The sequence below is a fragment of the Enoplosus armatus genome, chromosome 12 (assembly GCF_043641665.1).
Source record: "Enoplosus armatus isolate fEnoArm2 chromosome 12, fEnoArm2.hap1, whole genome shotgun sequence".
NCBI lineage: Eukaryota > Metazoa > Chordata > Actinopteri > Centrarchiformes > Enoplosidae > Enoplosus > Enoplosus armatus.
The window spans coordinates 10,231,593-10,248,942 of record NC_092191.1 but is presented as its reverse complement, the minus strand read 5'-3'; the positions used below and the strand labels follow the sequence as shown (position 1 = coordinate 10,248,942).

The window sequence follows — 17,350 nt, the reverse complement described above, 5'->3', positions numbered from 1 at the left end:
GTGTTTCCTCTAACTCCAGGGAATTTCGTGCTGCTTGATTATTGGATGCCCTTCAAGTTATTATTTCCAATAATGTGCAAACTGCTTACCTGTTAAACTTTCAGAGCATTTTATTGATGGCATTGTCGTGCACCGAGTTGTGGGGAAAACAAACTTCTCAACAATAAATGATGCGAGGTAGACCTCACTTAAAAATAATGGCTTGGAAGGCAAGATTTCATCATCATTTTTATTATTTCACAGAGCCATATTTCACCCAGTGTGAGTGTTATCACTAATTGGTTGGTAAACAGAATGCAAACTGGCTCAGTTGTTTTCCTGATCTACTTATCGGGGGCAGTGAGAGAGAAGTCATCAACATACTGCAGACTCAGTTTTTCCTTGATTCAGAATATTTGCTGTAATCAAAACAAAATTAACCTTCTCATTATTGACTCAAAGTAGTCAGCTTCACTAAAATAGCTTCTCCACTGTTTCATCAGAAAGGGTTGAGTTAGGGCTAAGGCAACGTGTTTCTCTTTCCAGCATGTAATTACAAATCCACCTCAAATAGTTACTGGAAATACTGGAAATTGCTACTAAATGAAGAGGAGTTTTCCAAAACTCACTCAGTCCACGTTTCGTCAAAATTAAACCAAGCAAATAGCATTTCTGTTTGCAGTGAATATTCCCACATTAACTACAGTCAGCCAGCTAGGTGAATCTGAATCCTCAATTTCAAAATAAATAAAATTTATTTCCAGTATTACTTTATTTAAAGTTGCTGATGGCTAGCCAACTGGATCTTTGAAAAACATACTGTGAAGTTTTCAGTGCTGACTAACTTGCAAAATATTCTGGGAAATTATTTCAAGCTCTCTTTTGAAGTTGTGGACCAGCTGATGACCATGAAAAAATTATATTGACATGACAATTTTGAGGCTAAATTGTGCAACATTTGATCAACACCAGTTTGGATGACTTCTGAGATGTGTTCATTCAACAGCTTGTGGCCGTGATGATGAAAACTTTCTGGGCTTGTGTGTCCCAATTCTTCCTTTTGTGAGTGTGCAGGAAACCTGGTTTATCAGATGCTTAAATAGGTACACTGAAGTACACAGAATGGAGTTAAATGCTGTGTGTTTGTTAGTTGTATTTTGTTTCACGTTAACTGACAAGAGGCATTAGGTCTTTTACAATGCTAGATACATACTAGATCTGTATTTATAAGACTTCCACAGGACTTGAATTCCAAAGTGTTCATTTGCTTTTTTGCAGCTAACACAGCCAAGGTGTTCATTGTGGTGCAGGATGAGAATGACCACCCTCCCGTCTTCTCCAGGAAGCTTTACATAGGTGGCGTGACAGAGGACAGCAAGATCTTCAGCTCTGTGCTCAAGATAGTGGTAAGAAAACATCAGCTCTGGTCTTTGTTTTGATTGGTTTTTGTATCAGCATACATGAAAACAGGCTGAAACTAAAGTCCCTGATTCTGCTCCCACTTCTTCAACACTTACCCTGCAACCATGGTGGGAGAATTAATCCGATCTGCTCTCTGCAGCACAGTTTCATCTCCTCCCCTATCGCTCGCTACATCTCTTCCTCAATTTTGCTCCCCCCACTGTCTGCCTTGTCCACGAGCAGGTGGGATCAGAGTGAGCTGAGCGGTGTAATCCTTGTATGTTCACAGAAGCATGGCTGGACATCCTGTCTGATTATCAACCTGCTCTGTCAAGGTTTCACTTTGTCACCCTGTTTACTACACTGTGTCTGTATTTTCTGTATGCGTGGGTGGGTGCTAGTGTATACTTGCGTTTGTGTACAAAATCCTTGAGAACATACTTTGCCTACTTTGAATGTCAACAACACAGCTGACATACAGTCATCCGTTTATGTGTGAATGTACAGTATGTCATGAAAACAGCTTGGTTTATTTGTCAAGGTTTCAGGATTTTTGTGTTTTGTTGGGTTTATTTGTAATTGAATTATACAGTTTTTAAATACAGCCATGCAAGGAGATAATTTCCTCTCGGGATTTCAAAATCCTATTTTTGTCCCCCTCACATTATAGTGTCAGGTTGATTTTATTACTAGTTTCTCTGTTCTCCTACTGTCCAACCACCAAAGTCCAGATGAGAGAAGGCTATACACAAGCTGCCCTACCTTATTGGTGAAGGTTGTTGGGGCTGTATGCAGCCCGAAATGAATACCTGCAGACATTACTCAGGGTTTAAAAAGTGTACTAGTTTTCCAGGTAAAATTATTTTTATTTACAGTTAATTTCTCCTAAAAAGAATTGAACATAAGTCAAAGACAGAGCTCTTTGTAGTAAAAAAAAATGCTGTTGATGAAGTCCCACCACAGTAGAAACCTCCACCAATTTATGTGTAAATGATGATGAAATATAAAGTAGTAAGTCGGCGAAGGTGCTTTTACAAGTCAGTAAAAACAGTTAACGACCCAAGAATATCACTAAAAGGCCTGACTGTGTTCACATTGCTTTCAGACCTAATGTCAGTGGGAAGGTTGTTTCAGAGCCTGTGGTCCCAAAAGCAATTACCCTTGGCCTTGAAGTTTGTCAGAAGAACATCCATTTAGCCCTGGTCAAATGACCAGAAGTCCTGTTTCTACAGTGTGGTGTTAAGAGTTCACAAATGTAGCTTGATTGTAGAGAGTCTTATATGTGACTAGCAGAATCTTGAGTTTTGCATTTGTACAAAGAGAGCCTGTGAAGTGAAGCTAGAACAGGGCAGGTCTGAGGTTTTATATCAGGGACGTGAATGAAAAATTGACTTTTTGAAGAAGAATGGTCTACATTGGTGGTCAGTCTCTAATTTGTTAATGCTAAGTGCTAACTTGACAATAATCACCATTCATACATAACAACGAGCTCAACAATTCAGCAGCACGTCAACTTTTTTTTCATGTCCCGCCCCATCCAGGCTTTGTTTGGTCGGTTCATGAAAAATTACAATGACGAGCGCATCGACTTGAAAAGTTGAACATGTTTCAACAAAAGGCACCCAATATAGCTGAATAGCCAGCTAGCCAAACCCAAACCTTGCTTGTCTTCCCCATATTATCTTCTGTCTGCTCTCTGCTGTCAGTGCCTTCAGGCTCACTAGGCTCAGATGATTGACTGGTAACGGCGCCAAATTAATAATTTGTTATTTTAAAACATTTGCCTGCATCAACCTGCATCAAGGGAGTTCAACCTCTTCTCTCTCAGCTTTTCAGCACCACCTTTATATTTTTTTTCTCTTTTTGTTTGTCCATCTTGCTCCGCTCCACTATTTTTCCAAATTTCTCCACAGATATGGGAAAGTGGCGGGGCCCAGGTAAAGTTAAATTGAACTGCACCAAAAGTAATTGGCTGGGACAGAGAGGCTGACAGATCAAGCGTCATCCCAATCGGAAAAACTACCGCTGTTTCCTGGCCAAAATGTCACTTTAACAATTGTTACCCGTTATACGTTATGTATTTTCATCTGATTACAATACAAGAAATCATGGATTGCAAGTTTATTCATTTTATAATCATAAGCTAGCAAGCTAATGGGTTACTTAATTACATCCTTTCATGTCAGTGAAAATGCATTTCAGTTCGACTTCGCCACACCAGTAATGGCAGCGCTAGAGAGCACAACACATACTGTACATCAGCCGGGGCTTAGCTGGGTATGTATAGGTGTTTTTCACTTTTTTGAAAGAACACGACTTAATGTAGGCTGACCAAGGCTAAGCTTTATCTTTGACGTGATGCTGCCAGTGTCAATAATCAGGAAGCTGAAGAGGAGATAATCAGTCTTGTAGGACGGCTAACCTGTACCTTGAACCTGAATAACCTGAGTATTGTCCACTTAACAATAAAAAAAAGAAATATGTCCAATGAATGGATATAAGGCTGTGTGTCGCTCTTTGTTGTCACAACACAGTACAAACCACCCAATAGTTATAGTGTATTATGGGTTTTACTAACACCTTTTCAAATATTTTGGAGGTGAAATTAAACTTCATTGGGAGTAACTGTAGCCAGTTTAAATTAAACTGGGACCTTGCCTGAAACATTGGAGCTATTTGCAGTATAGTGGACACGGGACACAGGCCAATGGTGTCTAGAGAATGTTTAAGAAAAGAAGTGGGTGTAATATCTAGCAGGCAAGTTGAGAAGCACAAAGGTCATTAAGGGAGAATCATAAAAAGTATTTCAGACTTCCCAGCAGATGTGAAAATCAGCATCAATCAGGAAATGATACAGAGGAGGGCGCTGTCGCTTATCTTATATCCCTGTCCTTATTAACAAAATAGGCAAGATATGTGTTGCTGTCTAAATGTGAAAAGACAGGAATACCAGGGGCAGCCAGGGATTATATTCATTCTATTGATGGTCTCGCATAAAACTCTGGGGTTGCTTTTACTGCGGGAAAGGAGCTTATCCTTAATCTTTATGTTATAACTTAAAAAAAAGCTCTTGTAGGACACAGAAACATTCCTCAAGGACTTGGTGAAGCTATGTGAATCATTCTTTACTGCATTTAACAACTCCAAACATGGGGTTAGCATACATTTACAAGACAGATGATGGCACATGAAGAGATGCAGACACTAGGAGAAACCTATCAAAGTAATAACATGATACATTAACACCTTCAGACAATGTCAAAAGGCCATGCTTGTGTGTTTTATGTTTAGTTTAAGTCTTAGGTTTCAGAGCTTTGATCAGGTATCACAGGAGGGCATTGTGGGCACGGAAAGGGCTGCACAATTAATCGAATGTTAGTCACGATCACATGATCATAAATGAACTCTCTTTTTCACTTAGGTAGTTAGGTAGGTAGTCTCTCCACACTATTTTTGGTAGAACTTTATTTATATTTTGCGTCCAGGAGATGCACAGTGAATAAGAACTAAGATTTGTACATTAGCAGGAATGTAGCACAACATGGAAGTGAAAGCAGTGCTGTTTATGTAAATATGAAAGTGCAATAAAAAAATATTGAATCCCTAAAATCAATGAATAATCGTGATAAATAATCGTGATCTCAATATTGATCAAAATAATCGTGATTATCATGTTGGCCATAATCGTGCAGCCCTGGGCACGGACACTGGAGAACAGTGTCAGTCTTGGACAATTATTCAGTACATGATCACAGCTTTTCCCTGACTGGATCAACTGTTAAAAGGTACCGGTGCATATATTTGGTAAATTTGTCTTTTCCCAATAAAGATATCTCACTCTGTTGATTTATGCAGCCCTTGTCTTCCTCTGCCAGTAGCTGGAGAAAAAAAAGAGATTGCTCCTATTTTTGCATGGCCAATGCTTGTGTGTTATATGTTTATTTTAAGTCTTAGGTCTCCGAGGTTTGATCAGATTTCACAGGAAGGTATTATGGGCACGGACACTGTAGAACATTGTCAGCCTTGGACAATCATTCAGCACGTAATCATGCATGTGGGTGGATGGATCTTCAGTCAGTCAAATTCTTACATCTTCAAACAAAAGGAAAACGTAACATATGACTTAATTGTGTTTAGTTTCCTGAATCGTTGGGGTTAATTCAGTTGGTTAAGAGCACAGTTTGTGTAGTTGAATAGTATAACCTTGATTTGAACTAATGTAATTCTTAGATCTTTATTTTCACCTTTACCTAGAGCCACAATCTGTAATATCTGGATATCGGCTCAGGTTGTTGAATTTTTTATACCGTCTCATTCATTATCCCACATTGACGCGTGCAACTGGTTCACAGTCTCATAACTGATTTTGGACTTTGGTCCGTGGAGATAGCCTCGAAATTAGTGTAACTCAATCGACCATTAGTTGTACAATAGAACAATTTTCACAGCAGACATTTTGACAAAAGCAGAAGTGTAACAAATAACATTAACTATGGATCAGGTCCAGTTAAGTGTCCCAGGATGCCATACCAGCGGATCATCCTGCACAATACCAGGACCCTGGAAATGTTAAAAGTAAATGGGATGCAGACAATATTATTGCTGTTACATCTGTGTTCCTCCAGCTGTTACTTGACAAATCACCTGGCATAGATGGCATTAAATGACTTGCTTGTAATTCATTCAGTCAGTGTGGTTGTCTGTGTCTGAAACAGGGATGGGAGTTTTTGTAACTTTCAGATGGGGAATACAGAGCAAAACCATCTTTCTTGGAATCATGAATGATGAAGATGATTTAAAAATAATGTCTGCTGATTGACCATGGTCACTGCCCAAGTCCTCTAAATATGAAAAACCCATTTCGTGTAGGCTCAGTGGCTTCAACCACTCGGCCAATCCGAAATCCCTTTTCTGTCTTTCCTTTAACTTGGAATAGACACCGAAGTGTAGAATTATGGGTCAAGTGCTATCTATAATTTCCCCGCGGCCAAGGCTTCTTTGGACTATGGCTAGTGTGAAGCGTTTGTACTTGACTTAATTAGTAATGAAGCTGAGTGCCCCTTTCTCTGGAGATAATCATTAGAAATATCGGCAGCATTTGGCATATTTTGACACTTCTGACCTTCTGCTATTTCACTCCTAGCCAGAAATAATATCGTCACTTATAGCATAGTCTCAAGCAGTAACTGAAAGACATTTTTATTTAAGCGAATGACCTTTGCAGTGCCAGACAGATATGCCTTATTTGCTGCTAAAGTCTTATTTCATTGGAGGGGAAAAGTTAAAAGAAATATATTTCATTAACAAGGTTGATTACATGATTACACCGTGCTCCTTGTGGCACTTACTTGACCCTGTTTTTTAATCAGTAAGTAATTGGATTCAGTCATTTTTTGTCATCTCCCTCTTTGACTGCTTGGCTCCTTGTTTGAAACACAATGAAAAGCTTTTTGAACATTAAAGAGATACCTTAAGTTTATTTTTTTGGTATTTTGAAGGATTTTCAATGTAAACCATCGGGATCCATACATTTTCCCCTTGCTGTCTTGTCGCAGCTTGCAAACAAACAGTGACAGTTTTTCCCTTAGTGGATCAACTTTTAAAAGGTTTGCCCTACATAAGTAATGCTGGTGCATATAATTTGTAAATTTGTCTTTACCGAATGAAGATATCTCCCTCTGTTGATTTATGCAGCCCTCGTCCTCCTCTGCCAGTAGCTGGAGAAAAAAAAGAGATTGCTCCTATTTATCAGTGTCACTCTCTGCAGACAAGCTCTCTGAAAATTGATGCCTGTGTGTGATCTCAGTGGCCAGTCAGAACTTTCGGTGGTTTTGTCTACAATAACATAAAGTACAGATGGAGATTATGGTCCTCATAAATTATGTTGTTTTTGAGGATTAAGTGGTTTTTACCCCAGCCATTATTTTGTTTTAATTGTAGAGCAAGTGGTATAAACACTAGCCCAAAAATAACAAAATCAAAAAGTCATTACTCAAATTTAAAGTGGCCGTAATGGATATTTTTTTAATGACAATTAAAGGGTGAGAGGCGTCGCTCGTAGTGATGAACCTACAGAGAATTATCACCCAACTTTGCAGCTCCCCTCGGCTTTACCGAGCTTTATAGTGAGTTTCAGCCCATTGTTAAGCAGCTAAAGAGCCTGATATTTCCCTCAGGAGTTGGTAGAGTCCAAAATCAAAGCTAAAATCAGAGCTAAAAGGAGAGTAAATATTGTACTTGTACAGGTGGCCAGACACATGATTCCAAATGAATGATAATGTTGCTCTGGATGTTTAAATAAGCAACTGTTAACAAACAAGTCGGTCATTTTTAACCATTAAAAGCTTAAAAACGTATTGCACATTTAAAGAAACAAAACAAGTCAGCATTCATTAATGAAAAACATAAAGTTAGGAAACCTTGACTCCTCCTTGGCCTTTTATAACAGGAAACAAACCCCTTCAGGTAGAGATGTTATGAGCCTCCAGCTGCAGCTCTTTTCCCTCTCGTCAGCCACGGTCACAGAACACCTGCATGGGAAAGAATCATAAGCAAATATCTCCACCAGTAGGAGGACATCACTTAAAAGCTCCACTCTTTCACCTCTTGTTAATAGAAACTGTCAGTGGTTCCCACTCCATCTGTCTGTAGTTTAACATAACATTATAATGGTTGTCCATCAATGGTTTGTACATTATCAGACAACATAGCACCATGGCAACAAACCATGGATTCATTAAAGGCTGCCTCAAGAAGAAAACAGTGCTAACTTCACATCAATAACCAGACATCTCAGATGGTCGGTTGTTATGAGAAAATTATATTGTTTTGAATTGTCACATCGCTGCAGAATAATTGTGTGATAAATAACAGCAAGATTGATGCACGGGGGAGTTCTGGGGGTAAATCGACACTGAAAATCGACTCTGAATCTCACAAGGAAGAAAACCCTGTCTGCATTGTGTTCTGTGTTCTTTCAAGCTTATTGCTCTTCCGGCCCAATTCACTGATGTCACAGCAGGTGTTTCCCATTGGTTGTCAAAGACAAAACATCCCCTGTGATATTACTGATTGGGAAGTGGCCAGAAGTGCAATATGCTTGGAACTAAACAGCCACCATCATGGTCAAGAGCTCAAGCAATGGTTGGTGGATGTTGACTCAGGCTGTATTGATCCATGTTTTTTTCCATAAGACATTGTTCTCTGAAGTATTTTCTCTTTTTCTTATTGTTTTGAGTATAAAATATTGTTTTTTTTTCTGTCTAACTGTGTATGTGTGTGTTACATGTGTGTTATAGGCCACTGATAAGGACACTGGGAATTACAGTGAGATGGCATACCGCCTGATTATCCCACCCACACCAGAGGGCCAGGACAGCTTCGTCATCGAGACCTACACAGGCATCATCAAGTCAGCCATCATGTTTCGAAACATGCGCAGGTCCTACTTCCGGTTTGAAGTTATTGCCACAGACGACTATGGAAAAGGTCTCAGCAGCAGCGCCGAAGTGGTGGTGAGTATCCAGTATAGTGCTTTTTATAGCGTGTATGTATGTTAGTAATAACCTCTAATTTATATATATATGACAGCATGACATCTCTGCAGAGTGCTTTGAAGTATGGAATTGGTTTGCAATGTCACCTTTCTACAATTCATTGATACAGGAGAGACTTATTGATGGGGCATTCCACCAATTTCACATGTCAAAGTCAATTCAGTATTCATTGGGGAGTGCTGCACAGCCTGTCTTCTGTGGCTTTGACAAGTCTGAGAGAATTACTCATATTACATCAGATTAGTCATCTCGGATTGGGTTTATGGGATTTTTAAAGCAAAGGTTTGACATTCTGGAAAAATATCTTTATTCCCTTTCTAGCGGAGCTAGATGAGAATATTGATACCATTCTCATGTTTGTATGATAAATATGAAGCTACAGACAGCAGCCAGTTAGCTTAGCTTAGCACAAAGACTAGAAATAGTGGGAAACAGCTAGCCTGGCTCTGTCTGAAGGTAAAAAAGCAAGATAACATCTTTCTCAAGATGTCAAATTATTCTTTTATGGAAAGTCTGCATCATGTGCATGTGGAGTTTGAAACACTAGGTAGGGAGGGTCAAACGAAACACACTGTAAAGTTGTGTAGGCTCCAATGTTTAGGGAGTGAGTAAAAGTCGGGATATCTTGGCCTCTGCTGCACAGATTTTGATTATTCAATTTCCTCTCTCAACTCCAGCTACTTTATGACAGCGCAATATTAAATTGCTTATCATTTGTTTTATAGATTAATGTTTTGTGAAGTAGAATTGTAGGCATGAATGGCTGTTTTAACAATAATTCTGTCTGTATATCAAAAGATGCCTGCCATGAAAAACAACTACAAACTGTATATGTGTGAGAGTAAATTGGACTTATTCATTTTGGAGAAACCTCTGCTCTGTTTTCTTCACATTAGTTTGTTCATTATGAGCCTAGATGATGTTTTTTTTGTCTACTCATCCTTAAATGTTTTGGTTCCAGTCTATTGAATTATTTACAGTAAGTACAGTACACTCAACATGTGTCATCTGCCACTGGCTGATGATCCAGTTAAACTCTTTCTTTCAGCCATATGTATTATCTGTCTGTGTCCATGTGTGTGTCTGTATGTTTGTCTAAATGTGTGTCTTTCATTTCTGTGTGCATTTCTTTTTCCCAATAATTTCCCCACACACCCGCTGTGATTGGGCTCATCTTTGCCCCCAATGCAATGCTTATCTTTCCTGACTATGGGCAGGCTTATTTTTCGTCTCAGGGAAATATGTCTGGCTAACAAGCCTCTAACGAGACAGAAGGAGGGTCTGGGACATTGCCTGGATATGAGAGAGCAGCAAGTGCTTAACCATGGTTGCTCGTTAATTTTCAAGGGGAAACCTAATTTCACAGGAGCCGCATGGGAGATTTGGCTTCAGAGCACAGAGGCTGTTGCCTTTACACTTAACTGCGGCATCAGCATTAGCTCCTGTTTAGTTTGCCACATGGCTCCAATACAAGCAGATAATTAGAGGGTCTCATTTGGTCCAGTGAAAGAAGCATTTGAATGAGTCGATCAAACTCACAGTAGAACACATGCAACTAACTGGCTTAATCACTGTTTATCTTTATTGTCTGCTGTCTGTTTTCCCTCTTGGTCCTTTATTTCTCTCTGTCCCTCTACCCTCTACTCTCTCAGGTTTCTGTGGTCAATGCGTTGGACATGCAAGTTGTTGTGTCCACTGTTCCACCCACTTTAGTGGAAGAGCATAAGGAGGAGCTCATTAGGTAAGACAACATTTAACGTGATTGGAATATGAAAGTAAAACCAAATTAAGTGAGAGGAAATAATGCTACGAGTGTTATTCTTATATAAAGCAAGCTGCTGTGTAATAAGGAGGTGAAATGGACAGAAAATATTCATCTTTCACCAGATGCCTGTGACCACACTTCTTCTCCCATTCTCATCCTTGTAACATATTATTTTCCAGTACATTTCCTTGCCCTCTAATACTCCTTTTGTTAATTGATTTCAGGTAGAATTGACACTGGAAAATTAATTGCATCTTTTTGTGTGCAGTGCTTTGCCCACTATGATAGTAGGTGAACTTGGTTCAAGGTGGTGCCTTCATTTGCATATAAAATTATTTTTGAAAGACTGGAGTGACGTGTGTGATTTAGCTGTGCCAAACAACTATTGAAAATAAACACTGACTAATAAAAGTTAATTTTACGCAAATCTTTTCTTTTCTTCAATAATCACTGACCAATCAATTAAGATCATGCATTAGCCAATGAGAAAATTGAGTCTGTCCTCTCGAGTCTGTTTTCCTTGTCCAAATTAATTAATGATGGAGATTCATGAAACATCTTTTTGCAGCTCTTGGGGCACAGTGCTTAGTTTAATTAGTCAATCTGAAAGGCAAATGGGTGTTAATAGTTGTTTTTCAAGAGCTTGCTGTGTCTCTCCCACACAAGTGACACTGCTCTTCAGGCTGAAAAACACACACATTAGTCATGTTAAGCGCTTTGCAGTGATGTCATTTGAGAGGTCTGCGATTTTGCACAGTGCTGGTGATGATCCAGGGCCATTTTACCTGAGTGCTCAAACTGTTTATCTACCTTGGCAAAGGCAGACAGCAAGGCTTTCCTTTATTGGCTGTAATTTGAGGTGTGGATTTCTCCCTGCCTGAAAAGGATTATCAGAGCCATGCTTTGCCAAGAGCCCAGTGTGGAGGAGCAAACTGCTGCCCGATGGGACAATCATTGTTGGAGTGGAGTACTTAAGATTGGTGGCTCTCATATTGCTTTGGGCACAAAGGTGCCAGAAATGGTTTGAACTAATGTGAACCTGGATCTTGGCTTATATAAGTCTAGACTGCTTTTTTTAGTATCTTTATTGCTTTCCTTATATACGTTTGACTTGTGCTTTTGTGTTCGTTGCAGTATTCTGGAGCGACACGTCCAGGACCAGATTCCTGGTGCCAAGGTGATAGTAGAGTCCATTGGGCCACGTCGTCATGGCGATGGCTATGAACTAGAGGACTACAGTAAGTCGGACCTGATGGTGTACGCCATTGACCCGCTCACGAACAGGGCCATTTCGCCCAAGGAGCTCTTCAAGTGAGTGGGTGAATTTTATTACAAAAAGTACAGTTCACCATTTGTTTTAAAGTGATGTCCTAATGTCCCTGCTGTGCTGCATGTTATGCCCGCAGTATCTCTTTACCTTCTGTCCATACAGTGAGTCAGCAAATGTCTCTTTCTCAGGCCCCCCTTGGCTTCCTCCTCTACAATGTCTCAATTTTTTCACTGCCTTCACTTTCAGGTCAAGTCATGTCAAGTCAACGTTGTTTATATAGCCCAAAATCACAATTTGTCTTAAGGGGCTTTACAGTCTGTACAGCATACAACACCCTCTGTCCTTAGACCCTCGTTTCAAATGAGGAGAAACCTTCCCAAGACGGACAGACATGCAATAGATGTCGTGTGTGCAGAAGAGATTCACAACAGAAAATCATTGTATATACAAGTATGATGACAAAATGTAGATTGTAAAACATAAGTGACGGGATGGATCCAGGAGTAGGTTTCAGGTGTCGCCCACTGTAAGACTTTGATTATCCTGCAGGTTCACCAAATCTGTCATATGTCATAGAAAAGGGGCAGATATAAGGGAGAAAAGGGAGTGGGTGAGGTTAGGAAGGGACAAAGTATGAGTGAAGCAGCGAGTATTTCCATCAGTCCATCAACCCGGCATGCCAGTGCCTGAAAGGCTGTTACAAGAGCCTGGAGATATGCCAGCAATAAATTGTATTCCTATTGTTTGGGGACGCAGGGATAGAGAGATGTCTGTGTGCTAAAACCCGGTTTGAGGCCATGTTCGCATGCTATTCGTCCTTGGAAAGTAGGAACTGACTTTAGTTATTCTCTCAAGCCTAATCAATCCACGGACTTAACTGTCGGTTCCTGTCACATGTCGACATTCCCAATCCCCATTGTTACTGCCCATCGTAACAAAACGGAGAAATGTTGCTCCACAAAATGAACCCTGTTGAGACACTGCATAGGTAACACGTCAAAATAAAAAAATTTTGCACTTCATACCTCTCCATCATTATTACAGCAATCCACAGAACCTTGTGAAAATTGCCTGAACTCAAACATTTCCTGCTCGCCTGAACCCGAACTGATAAAGTTAGCACTTTTGAATATCAGATCCCTCTCTTGTGAGAGTTTTTATATGAATGATTTTATCTCCTCATGGTCATGGTCTTAGTTTTTTTATTTTTAACCGTATGTTGGATTTCCTCAACTGCCTCTGCCATATTATTAGGATCATCCCCTCCAAATTATAGTGTCCAGGACCTATGTAGACGAGATAAAAGAGGAGGAGGAATTGCCAGTATCTTCTCTAATAACTTCACTTGCTCCAAGTGTTGTTTTGGAGACTTTTTAAGCTTTGAATACTGAGCTCTAAAGTTCAGCCGTCTGTACTAACTGTGACTATCTATCACCCCCCTACGCACAACACCAACTTTTTATCTGAGTTTTCTGATTTTATGTCGATTGCTCTTACCAGTTATGATAGGATTATTTTACATGCCTATTTTAACTTTCATGTTAATGACACTGATTCAAAGGCTGTGGGATTTTTAGATGTTCTGGTCTTGCACAGCATGTAAAGAGGGCCACCCACAGCCATGGGAACACATTAGATTTGGTCATTACAAGGGGTATCGAAATAGATATCTCAAATCACAGAGGTTCCCATTTCTGATTATTTTTGAGTTTTTTTAATGCTTCTATGTCTGCGTCAAAACAGTGTCATTGCGGTAAAGCGAATCATTGATGACAATGATGTTCTCCGGCTTCCAGTTTAAATGATCAAGCCTCAGGTCGTGAATGTCAGGAATTTGCATAATTTTTAAATAAAAAATTGACACCATTAGATCCAGTATTAGAAAGACAGATTCATCAACTCTTTGGGATCTACCGGTGGGTGAGCCCCCACCTACCATGACATCCTTTAGTATGACAACAGATGATGAAATTGGTGTCACTATCAACAAAATTAAGTCATCCACTTGTGCACTAGACCCTGTTCCTACCAAACTGTTCCAAACTTCAACTGCCTCTCTCAAGAAAAGAATAATCAACACATCTCTGCGTCTTCCTAATTACAGGCCTATTTCAAATCTTCCTTTTCTCAGTAAACTTCTTGAGAAGATTGTATTTGACCAACTACATGATCATCTGAATGCTAATAATATATTAGATAAATACCCATCTGATTATTGGCACTGAAACTGCTTTATTAAAGGTTGTAAATGACTTGAGTGCTGCATTTGATATAATTGATCATAGCATTTTAATCAGTCTACTTGAGAACTGGGTGGGTCTCTCTGGCGCAGTGCTTGACTGGTTTCACTCGCACTTGTCAGAAAGAAAACTTCTTGTTAGTTTAGGTGACTTTATGTGAATATGGTGCTCCTCAAGGAAACATTCTAGGTCCTATTCTTTTTTCTTTATACATGCTCCCTCTGGGCAACATAATGTCAAATATCACTGTTACGCTGGTGATACACAACTATATAGCTCTATATGCTCTTTTTACCTGTCTCACAGATATATTTTAACATAATTTTTTCATCTGAGGAACATTGCCAAAATGTACTGGTTTTACTGGTCTCCCTAAAAAGTCTATAAGAAAATTACAGGACATTGCAGCCAGGATTTTCACCAATATAACAACAGAAGCGATCACATTGCCCCTCTGCTCGCATCACTGCACTGGCTATCTGTATCTTTTAGAATTGATTTTAAAGTCCTTTTACTTATCTGCAAAGCCTTACGTAATCTTGCACCTTCATATATCAGTGACTGCCTTTCATTTTATGTGTCAACAAGAACTCTCAGATCTGCCTTTCTTTTAGAAGTTCCCACAAGAAATCTGTTTTCTGTTTTTGTAGCCATAAACTGTGGATCACCCTCCCCTTGGATATAAGAACAGCAAACTCCATTGGAATTTTTAAAAAGAAATTAAAGACCTATCTCTTTAATTTGGGTTAACTTTGCTGGTATCATTGTTCGTGTTTTATTGCATTGTGATCAAACTGTTTTTGTCTCTCACTTATTACTTATTGCTATTATTGCCATTTTTACTTATTGTTGCTTCATCTGATCGTTTTATTAAGCACTTTGGACTGCATCTTTGAAAGCATTAAATGTGCTATGCAAATAAACCTAAATATAAATTATTATGATTGAAGCAACACAAAAAAAGTTCTTCTCTGGCCTCAGCTGGCACCTGAGGACAATCTTGCACTCATCTTTCTCATGTTTCTTAGCCCTTCTTTCAAACCAATCAGACACCAATCTTAAAATGGCAACTCCATCAGAGCATGAGAGTTGCCAATCAATAGGAAACACCCCCATCTGAGTTGTCCCCTTCACTCTCTACCTATTTGCTGTCCTGCTTATCTTACATTGAGCTATCAAACACCATCCTGTCTTTATTTCTCCTTATCCATGGTTATTGCCAATTCTGTTTTATGCGGGGCTCCAAAGAAACCTTGTCGGTTCTCCTCGGAATGAGATTGTGACAATTTCGGTTCACGTGGAAATGCTCCACACAAATGACATTTAGAGGTGCTTTGTGTATGTGCTGAATTAATCTATAAACATTATCTCAGTGTCCTTGACCATCAGACGAGTGCCTCAACTGTTTTTTAAGTGGGGGACTGAGGCTGGAGCCATGGGAAGGGTGGCACTTGGGTCATAAAAACAGCTTTTTTTTTTAAACCAAAACTAGTGACCATCGTGTTATTGCAAGTGGCAGCTTTTGAGAGAGCTGAGCTCATTTTGAAAGAGGCATACTACATCCCTGCTTTAATATGAATCTGCTACCTTGGATACAGAGAATGTCAGGAACATCATTTAGACTAGAGGGGAAAGGATTTTTATGTCTGACAATGTTGTGGGGTAATTGCATGTAATATGTCTGCAACTTTGCTGTCAGATCACAGAGGGAGAAAGAGAAAGACAACATAGTGAGTGGATTCTTTCATGCAAGTGTCCTTATGCCACCTTGAATATGCCAACCATTTGAGCTCTCTAGAGGATAGATTACCAGAGAGACCACTTAATAACCTTCATCTACACTCATTCATTCACCTATAGAAAAACAAAAATGACAGTAATTGGATGTGGCAGTGTGCTCTCTCCTGTGATGCAGAATGTTTGAAAGCCACTCTGGTTATTGTTACAAAATAACATTGGAATAACAGTGGGTGTATTGCTCATATGCATGTGCATTTTACTACAATATTGATGCAAATTCAAGTGGGAGTCAACGCATTTTGGTAGAAAGGTCACACTAAGTACTTAATTTGTTTTTTTTTAGTGCTCCTTTTGACAAATCATTTGATAAAAATGCATTACTATGAACAGCATGCAGGTTCCCAGTCACTTTTACATTATTCAGAATGTGATGATCTAAATCACCAGATGCCACTGACCTTGAAATGATAATAATCTCTCAGCAAATGAAATACTTAACCTGCAGTAACTGATTTTTTTGACCACTTGGAGGCCGCAGAAACAAGTTGTAAACACAACATTGACATATCCTAACCTTTTCACTTGATATGGCAAAACTGTTTGTGTGCAAACAGTTGCTTATTTACACATCCAGCAGTTGGTGTTTGTGGCCACCTGATGAATGTAGCTCTATTTTTGGTCTCCACCTACTCCAGAGGGAAATGTGTGTTTCTTTAGCTGATAAATGCTCCACTATGTTCACCAGCTAGTCGCTAACTGTGTTTGTCTGCCATTTGGTGCTGAGCAGGTAGTGTGCAGTGGGTTTTCAGAGCTTTTTTGCTGAAAACAGCTGCATGCTGGAGCCAAAAATGGCACATTGAGAGCAGTGAGAGTGAACCAGTAAAGTTGCAGCTGGACAGCTAAACAATGAGCTGAAAACTCAACATAAAGCTCTGTAAAGCCGAGGGGAGCTTCAGATTTGGGTATTGATTTTTATGTAGATTCTTCAGTACAAGTGAACTTTTTCCCAGTGTCACATTTATATTGCCATCTGATAATAATAACTGTGATATTCAAGAGTGCAGAAGACCAGTTCATTTCCTGTTCTTATTATGTGTTGTAAAAATCACAGATTTCTCGATGGGAATGTGCTGGAAATCAACAAGGAGTTCCAGCCATACCTGGGCGAGGGCGGCCGCATCCTCGAGATTCGCTCTCCAGACATTGTGGCCAGTGTGAAGAAGGCAGCCCAGGCCGTGGGCTACACAGAGGGAGCTCTCCTGGCCCTGGCTATCATCATCATCCTCTGCTGCATCCCTGCCATCCTCATCGTCATGGTCACCTACAAACAGTGAGTACTCTCGCCTCAGTAATAATCACTGCCTTTCTGCATTCGATTAATCATCTTTAACTGGTTGTC

General features: G+C 39.6%; 1 protein-coding gene across 1 annotated transcript in view; it reads left to right on the top strand.

Moving 5' to 3' along the window:
* The window catches only part of LOC139294580 (protocadherin-15-like), a 134,432-nt gene that overhangs the window by 101,681 nt on the left and 15,401 nt on the right, over positions 1-17,350 (top strand). The window contains exons 27-31 of the mRNA XM_070916497.1: positions 1,258-1,385; positions 8,679-8,894; positions 10,589-10,677; positions 11,836-12,012; positions 17,063-17,281. Of these exons, the coding sequence (XP_070772598.1) occupies positions 1,258-1,385; positions 8,679-8,894; positions 10,589-10,677; positions 11,836-12,012; positions 17,063-17,281 (829 nt within the window). The remainder of the gene's footprint in view (positions 1-1,257; positions 1,386-8,678; positions 8,895-10,588; positions 10,678-11,835; positions 12,013-17,062; positions 17,282-17,350) is intronic.